General features: G+C 34.0%; 1 protein-coding gene across 2 annotated transcripts in view; it reads left to right on the top strand.

Annotated features, from left to right (window-relative positions):
* Positions 1-9,146, top strand: part of LOC108741402 (BTB/POZ domain-containing protein kctd15) — an 80,342-nt gene that overhangs the window by 65,751 nt on the left and 5,445 nt on the right. For both annotated transcript variants that reach the window (XM_025977266.1, XM_025977265.1), the window contains exon 2: positions 5,389-5,478. In XM_025977266.1, the coding sequence (XP_025833051.1) occupies positions 5,450-5,478 (29 nt within the window). In that variant the 5' untranslated portion in view covers positions 5,389-5,449. The remainder of the gene's footprint in view (positions 1-5,388; positions 5,479-9,146) is intronic.

Raw genomic sequence — 9,146 nt, forward strand, 5'->3', positions numbered from 1 at the left:
AAAACTCCATGGACCATGACATTGAACTTGAAAAACAATATCGATTCAATATTTTAGATTATCCATTTCGAAGGAGTTTAGAATTTTTTGGGCTCTCTTCAAGCAATTTTTTAAGCTTCTAATACCTTTAATGGCCAATGTGAGCAACTTTCATTCATAATTTTTGATCTGTGATACCAGTAAAACGTTTAATGGCAAAAATATATTTTGCATTTTACAAATAGAAAATACGTTTTGAAAAATATTTTAAATAAAATACAAAATGCTTTTCTCAAAAAAGTTTCTCTTGAGGTGTGACACTCGATAATGAAATTCTAGTTTCATTGGATTTCGTCAACACACCGTAGACAGTTCCGACAGCATATTGACCACCATCATGAACTTTTTGTTATGATTATACTGCATAGGGGTAGCAATGTCGTGGGTTCGATATTATTAGGTACCTTGTCGAACGTTGCATGTAGCAATTTTCTAAAGATGGCGTTTTCTCTACGCTGTTTCTAGTAATTCATCAAACGCTGTCTAAAGGTAGTAGGTAGTGTTTGTCTGGATTCTGTAGAAAATCGAAATCGCCATCCACGTGAGATAGTTGCGTTACAAAACTGACCACAATGAATTTTTTGTTCTATAATAATTAACAATGTTGTTTTAATAAATTTTTCCAGGACTTTCACAACTGGAAATGAAAAATCTTGCAAAGAAAGTCAAATTCATAATTTTTTCCAGTTTTTATACGGACTAGGAAAATGACACTCGTGGAAAAGATATACTTGTACTTAATTTCAATGTTTTTGTCACGATCAGAAATAGTCTGCGCTCTGCAACTTCGCAACAGTTAAGGACAAACCGCCACTGAGCAAATAAGAAAAACACGATGAGATGCAAGACGCCCACTATTAAAAACGTTAAGGCTTAAAGATCTTCTTAAACAATATTTAATTATTCTCATTCGAGAATTGAAACGATATCTTATTAGATCACGCCTAATTCCGACGATCGCGACGCTCCAGGCTCTCTGTTGGCATATTAAACTTATACGTACATTCTAGAACGAGAAATAAAATACACGGCACCTTGTACGATCTCAATGTGGGCTCGTTAATACTCAAGGGCTCTTATTGAGTAACTTTGAAACGATTACTAAATTTAAATAAAAAATATGTAAAAGTAACATCATTGGGTTTCGATTTTTATTTTTATTAGTATCTCTACAGTTCTATGATGTATTGTTGAAGCACACACCGAGTTTTATTTTAAACAAGTCGGATTACCTTTTTTTCGCTCAGAAAAAGTTAGTCACCATTTGGGAACGTTCTCGAACCTTTTATAAAATTCTCGAAACTGTGGATGTAGAGGGCATTCAGGAAAAATCTGTGATATTCTGTAAGGTTTTGAGCATCAGGCGTCGGGGAACTCAATTAACATTTTTACTGACTGTCTATTATGGAGTCCTTTAGGATAAATACTCTTTCAGCTCCCACCGTATCTTTGAAATCAACACCTGCAACTGGAAACTGAAACCTTCTCATGGATGGGGGATGGGAATCTATCACACCATATAGCCCTCACGAGTAGGCCCCTCTTTTCCATTGGGCACTCCGGGCAAGTGCCCAGGGCCCCACAATCGAACCTGTGGATGTAGAGGGCATTCAGGAAAAATTTGTGATATTCTGTAAGGTTTTGAGCATCAGGCGTGGGAACTCAATTAACACTTTTACTGACTGTCTATTATGGAGTCCTTTAGGATGATACTCCTTCAGCTCCCACCGTATCTTTGAAATCAACACTTGCAACTGGAAACTGAAACCTTGTCATGGATGGGAGATGGGAATCTATTACACCATATAACCCTCAAGAGTAGGCCCCTCTTTTCCATTGGGCACTCTGGGCAAGTGCCCAGGGCCCCACAATCAACGGAAGCCCCCAGGGCCCCACAATCAACGGAAGCCCCCTATATAGTTCCTGCCAGATCTATCCGCCAACCAAAAGTCGATAACTATTTTAAGAAAATTAATCAATAACTGCTGTTAGAATATTTACTTGCATAATCGCTTTTGTATGCTATATACGCGAGCATACCTAAATGTAGGTGATTCTTCAAACATTTACATATTCTGAAATTTTATTACTTCGAATCGCTCACCAATGAGAAAAATACAGAACAACAAGGGCTTGTCTCAAAGAATAAGACTTAGAAGTTCGCGCCAGACATTTTTTGGTGACTCTGCACTGATAGTCCAACTGAGTTGGGAAGAGATATTAAAGTAGAAATACCTTACTTCCCATAAGTGATACCCTAAGCGTGCATCTAAAACAGCGAATGAGTTTGTACAAGGACATTGGTTATTGTTGGCATTGTTTTCGCTTGAAAAGTCTAAATTCTGAGACAAAGTTGCAATGAATTTGCCGCTAGGAAAATGTTAACGAGAAATAGAATGTCTGTATTTGGCAAACTAATAGTATTCCAGAAGTTTTGCAAAAAAACCGAGTTGAAGACACATTTCCAAATGTAGAAATTGCATTGATGATTCTTAAACATGATGGTAACTAACTGTAGTGGCGAACGCTCCTTCTTTAAACGGAAAAGAATAAAAAATAAGTTAAGACGAACAATGCTTCAAGAAAGATTGATCAGTCCATAGAATGGGATATGCTCAAAGACAAAGAGTTTGAACAACTGNTAGTGGCGAACGCTCCTTCTTTAAACGGAAAAGAATAAAAAATAAGTTAAGACGAACAATGCTTCAAGAAAGATTGATCAGTCCATAGAATGGGATATACTCAAAGAAAAAGAGTTTGAACAACTGGTTGACGATTTTGCATATCTGAAAACTAGAAGGGTGCCTTTTCAAAAAACACAATTTTGCACCACCCTGAGAATGATAGAGTTATCAACTTTTCCGAGGCATATTACAATTATCTATTCATTTATTGTGAATAGAAAGAAACAAATAATTGTTGATAAACCAAACTAATTCTCTGTTAAAGCTGTAGGGACCCCGATAAGGCTTATGTGCCCAGGGCCTCCAATAGCGGGGCACGTACGGACAAACTACGCTTATTATTACATTTAAGTCGGATTGGCTTCGTTTCGTGCAGGAAAAGTAGTTAATAATTGGGAATATTCACGAACCTTCTGGAAAATTCTAAAACATTCTCGAACCTTGTAGATGTAATGCATTCAGGAAAAATCTAACATACTGTAACGTTCTGTCCAGATGTTGGAACTCAATTCACACCTTCACTGATTCTCTATTATGGATTCCTTTGTGGCGATAGTGTTTCAACCCGCTTATTTTTGAAACCAACCCCTGCAGATGAAAACCGAAACCTTCTCATGGAAAGAGCATGGAAAGTTATCTCACCATATAACTCTTATGAGGCTATGGGACTCGGTTTAAGAGCTTTAGTGGCCTTTGGAGCGACAGTCTTTAAAACCAACCCCTGTAGTTGAAAATATATTAAATATATTGCCTAGTTATTCCCGCAACTGTGCGCGCTTGGAATGCAGTTAGTATTTATTAAGAGTTATATTTTATCAATTTGAGAATTCACATTAACATACTACAGACATATGTCGTTTCGGATTTTTTTTAACAAGTTTTATTAGCTCTACAACTTTTCTCATTGTAGTATAGATAGGCATTCACTCACTATTTTTATTATTCTTTGAAGGGTGTAGATCTCTAGAATGCTACCGAATCTTTATATAATCTACTTATTGCTAATTTAAGGGCAAATGTCTTCTTCAATAGAATATATTCAAGTCGAGCGTATTACATACATAAATTAATCCAGCGAGGATCGCGGCTTAGAGGTCCGTATGGAACAATATAAGAACGCGACTTTGGGTCATATGGTTGGATAAATATTAACTTTCTTGTATCGTTCCGAAAGGAAAGCGGTAACATTGGTAATACTAGGAAATTCTCATTTAGCTTTCAATTAACTTATACAAATACAAGAGATTTATTACGACGAACACCGAATTAGTTTTTGGGCTCCGGGTTAATGAATAGTCCCATTGCCCGAAAGAACTTACTGCTTTAACCAAACGCTACAGAATTTCATTTGCTCTAAGCGTTTAAAGTTCACAGTTGAATGAAAAAAAAAAAAATGAAACGAACGACAGTATGACGTTGGTGAAGGTTTCTATTTTCTTTTGTTTCTGGAGGAAAGGTCTTATTTCGTATCAGCAGACTCGGTGAATTTTTACGATTTAATTTATTATTAATCGTTAAATTATATTTTAAAAGGAATTTTATCAAATAAAAGAACTCAANAATGCGAAGATTAACTCAGGATAAGGAAAAGTGGAAACGCTTGCCCAATAACCAGTCTTAGGACTAACTATATTATGATGATGATCATGTATTTGTTAAAATATTTGTAAATTTATTGTATAATAATTAACAAGCAAAATAAGAAAACTTAAGAAATTTTTCTTCGCGTAAAGAATTATGTGATGGTAAACAGAAAAATTTGTACCGGGACAGTCTTGGTCTTAGTCTTAGTCTTACTTTGCTCATCACTAGCGACTTATAAAATACCTTTCAACTGATTTTAATATTTTCGGAGATTATGAGTAACTACAACAAGTATCAGTACCGATGCAACTGTTTTCTTCAAAATTCTCTAAAACAGAAAAACAATTTGTTGTAATGATCGTGTAAATTGCGTCAGTTTGCAGTGAGACCCAAATGCCATGTAAATTATAATTTGTTTATAAACTCATTCGATATCTAAGTATATATATGACCGATTAGTCTCGATTTTCATCATTGAAAATGCGTATAAACATTGCAAATTATTTTCCTTACGCAAGATTATCGACTTGCTTTCTACTTGCATTTAATTACAGGCAAGTCTAATAACAGCTTATTAAAACGAAAAGTGTACTTGCATGATTATAATTTAGTAAATTATTTCCAATTTCCATATTAACCGATTGTGAGAACAAAAGTAATTTCTTTTTGTTAAAAATGTACTATTCCTTGTTTTACATTTCTACCGTTTTTCCCAATATGAGTTATCTGGTCCCCTAAATATCGAAAATCAGCGATTTCTTCTAATTTGTCTTCTATTTCTATATTAGTTTCGAACCACAGGGGTTGGGTACGAAGAGATGGGTGTTAAATGAGTGCATCGCATGAATGACAAAGTTCAGTTATTCTGATGATGTAAGGTACAACAAAAAAAAAACATAAAATACCAGATCACATAATGTCATATTTTCTTCGTTAATTTTAACTTGTCCGTAAAAACTATGAACGATTTTGAAACATTATAGTTTTTAAGATATTTTGCCTCGATTCAGATATTTACCGCGTTCCACTTTGAACACAGTCGCGCAAACAAATATCAAAAATAACATTGTATTATTTTCAGGAAGAAATGCGACATCAGAAATGACATAGACAAAGAGCCCAAGGACTTAACAAATCGGACCATGATTCCAGCAACTCAAATTAAAATGAGGTAAACATTTGCACATTTACCAAATACATTGCAAAGTATGAGAGTATTTTCAATCCTAAATATATTAATTAATAATATGACGTGAAAAATATACATGCATTATCAAGTATTCTACCTTTCCGGGGTAACAATAGAGAACACGACAGATAGTAAAAGGAAAAGCATTCGTAGATTTAGAACAAGCTTTTGTCAGTATTAAATGGGACAAGATGCTAAATATACTTAATAATGCAGGGATGAGATAGAGAGATAGAAGTGTAATACACAGTTTGTATAAAGAACAACAGGTAGCTATAGTTTGAGCAGCAACGTAGAGAAGTAAATATTAGGAAGGGAGTCAGATAGGGATGCACAGTGTCACCGCTACTTTTTAATTTATACATCGAAGACGCGAACATCATTAAATACAGTACAACTGTAGGGATAAATATACAGGAGTTAAGACGAGTAAAGGTAGACGTAGATTAGATTACTGTTCGCAAATGGTTAAGGATGTGGGATGTTCTAGTCTTAGGGAAATGCAAAGATTAGGTCAGGATAGTAAAGTGTGGAGATGCGTGTCCAACCAGTCTTAGGACTGACGGCCTAATGATGATGATATGGTAAAAAACTTTGGTTTATAAACTAAGAACAATAGGTTAAACACACTAGATCTAGCTAGACGTTTTGTATTCTACCTTGAGTAGAGTTCGGTCGTTCAAGTGCTTCAAGATGTAGATTAATCTTCTTCAATAAATTATCTAATGCCTATAGTAGTGAAATGTACTTATAGTACATACGTATAAACAAGTGCAAACATACAAAATTATGCTTTAATGGTCCTTGAGCAAAGTCAGGAATGACGCGGAGATAGCTTTTTGTTTGTACTAGTTTTGAGGGCGAATAAATATACACATATACGTATTGTGTAAATGCGTGCAAGTGTGATGTGTACGCTTTTTGGACACCACACAAAAATAACTAATCTAACTTGCAAATGACGAAAAAAAAAAGTAAATTTGCACCGTGGTGTGAATTAATTCTGTTTTGTTTGGATAAAATGGAATTAATTCACACATTTATTAGGTCAAACAATCGGTAAACTGATAAAAGTTGACTCAACATTTATAGAACACTGAACAATTAAATTTGAATGTTTACTTTTTACTAATGGATTAAGTACCTACTCGCTCTTTGGGGTAATTCTAATAAGGACGCATTGTCCTTTCCAAAGTTACTAAATGCATAATAGTTGAATAATTAAGTATAGTTTGAACGATCAAAGTCGGCATAATCTACAATAATTTATCTGTGGGAATAGACGTATTTTTTTTTCTTGTTTCCACTTAGGACTGTAGTCATTTGCTGCGTTTTCAACACGCTCTTGTTAATTTAGGAAATGTTTCATGGTTGGAATTATATCATTAAACAAACGTCTTTGCTTTTCTAAATTCCTAACAATGTTGAACTTTGTTTAAAGTCCGATGCTGCTAACATGCCCAAATTTAGACCATTGCTTAGCATTCGGGAGGACGCCAGTTCGATTCCGGGTCCGTCTGCCTTGGTCCAAGTTTTTCTGTGGTTTCCTCGGATCACTTACGCAAATGCTGGGGCAGTAATATTCCACAGATAATCTTTCATTCTCTTCTGTCTTCATTTCGTCTGTCTCATCTTTCTCACCCGAACTACCACTCACCCATTTCCACGATTCCTGAAAGCAGGCTGAAGAGGACCTTCCNAAGTTAAGAGGAGTAGAGGTAGACCTAGATATGATTACTGACATAGATACAGATAGTTAAGTATGTGGGTTGTTCAAGTTTTAAGGAAATGCGAAGATTAACTCAGGATAAGGAAAAGTGGAAACGCTTGCCCAATAACCAGTCTTAGGACTAACTATATTATGATGATGATCATGTATTTGTTAAAATATTTGTAAATTTATTGTATAATAATTAACAAGCAAAATAAGAAAACTTAAGAAATTTTTCTTCGCGTAAAGAATTATGTGATGGTAAACAGAAAAATTTGTACCGGGACAGTCTTGGTCTTAGTCTTAGTCTTACTTTGCTCATCACTAGCGACTTATAAAATACCTTTCAACTGATTTTAATATTTTCGGAGATTATGAGTAACTACAACAAGTATCAGTACCGATGCAACTGTTTTCTTCAAAATTCTCTAAAACAGAAAAACAATTTGTTGTAACGATTGTGTAGATTGCGTCAGTTTGCAGTGAGACCCAAATGCCATGTAAATTATAATTTGTTTATAAACTCATTCGATATCTAAGTATATATATGACCGATTAGTCTCGATTTTCATCATTGAAAATGCGTATAAACATTGCAAATTATTTTCCTTACGCAAGATTATCGACTTGCTTTCTACGGACTGTACATAGTAAACTAATTGTATTTAATTACAGGCAAGTCTAATAACAGCTTATTAAAACGAAAAGTGTACTTGCATGATTATAATTTGTGAAATTGTGACTTCTTAACGACTTGAAAAAACACCTCTAATTAAGTATCATCATCTACCGTTAACTTAAATTAATTTTAGAGGTCAAACATATTTAATTATTAGTATCTACAGAATAAAAACTTTGTTTTACTTTTAATTGGTCTTTGTCTTGATTTTGAGGTTTTGGTCTCTATCTCATTCTGTTACCACAATCTGTAGCAACATCATTCTTTGATATTTATCAAAACCTACACCTAAAATACGACTAAATTGTATAATGAACTATTGGGGGCAAATGTTCTACCTATTTTTCTAGGAAACAGTATTATTCGTACATGTTGGTACTAATGTAGAAACAGACACAATTAAATTTGAAGTTAAATAATTTATGTGGTAGTAATATTCAACACAGTTTAGGTTTTCCATCAAGAAACAAAGTACAACGTTCAAAACAATTTGATCTATTTTTTGGTTGAGCAAGATCATCGTATTATTTATTTCCAAAACGCTATATTAGAACTTTTGGGGTTGAATTTCGAATATTATTTTTATCAGTGGATACCTGGAGGTCAAAAGTATTACACATACAGGATGGCCCAAAAAGTTCAATCAAAAATTTTTTAAACAAAATTTATTCCTTTTGTTAATACAAGATCGTCTGTATTATCCAGATTTGATTTACTATACATGGTGTTCAAAAATAGAAACGATAAGGTTTCGTTTAAATGGCAGCTATGTTATATATAGCTTCAACCAGAAAAAGTTGTCCAGAAGGCCAAAATATGCAAAAAATTGCGGCGATTCAAATGTTTTTTTTTTTGAGCCAAGTCAGTTGAACGGAATCAAAAATCATTTGAATAGCTATCACGCAATTTTTTGCATAACTCCATATTCTGGCATTATGAACAATTTTTTCCTATAACTGTCATTTAAACGAAACCTATTTTTTTCTGTTTTTGAATACTCTGCATAGTAAATCAAATCTGGATAAGATATTGGGATCCGTCAAATGGGCATACACCATCTGGTGGCAAAATTTATAACTCTAATGAGGGAAAAATTTACATAGGAACTGTGTTTTGTTTATTAAAATAATAAAACACGTTAAAAAAGTAAAAATTTTTTTGATGATGGAGTCGACGAAGTTTTCTTCTAAAGTTAAATCAAATAAAAAGTTAATATGTTCAGTGAAAAGCTGCAATAGCACTTCAGACATAGATCTTCAC

This window comes from Agrilus planipennis, unplaced genomic scaffold (genome assembly GCF_000699045.2).
Source record: "Agrilus planipennis isolate EAB-ADULT unplaced genomic scaffold, Apla_2.0 scaffold24, whole genome shotgun sequence".
NCBI lineage: Eukaryota > Metazoa > Arthropoda > Insecta > Coleoptera > Buprestidae > Agrilus > Agrilus planipennis.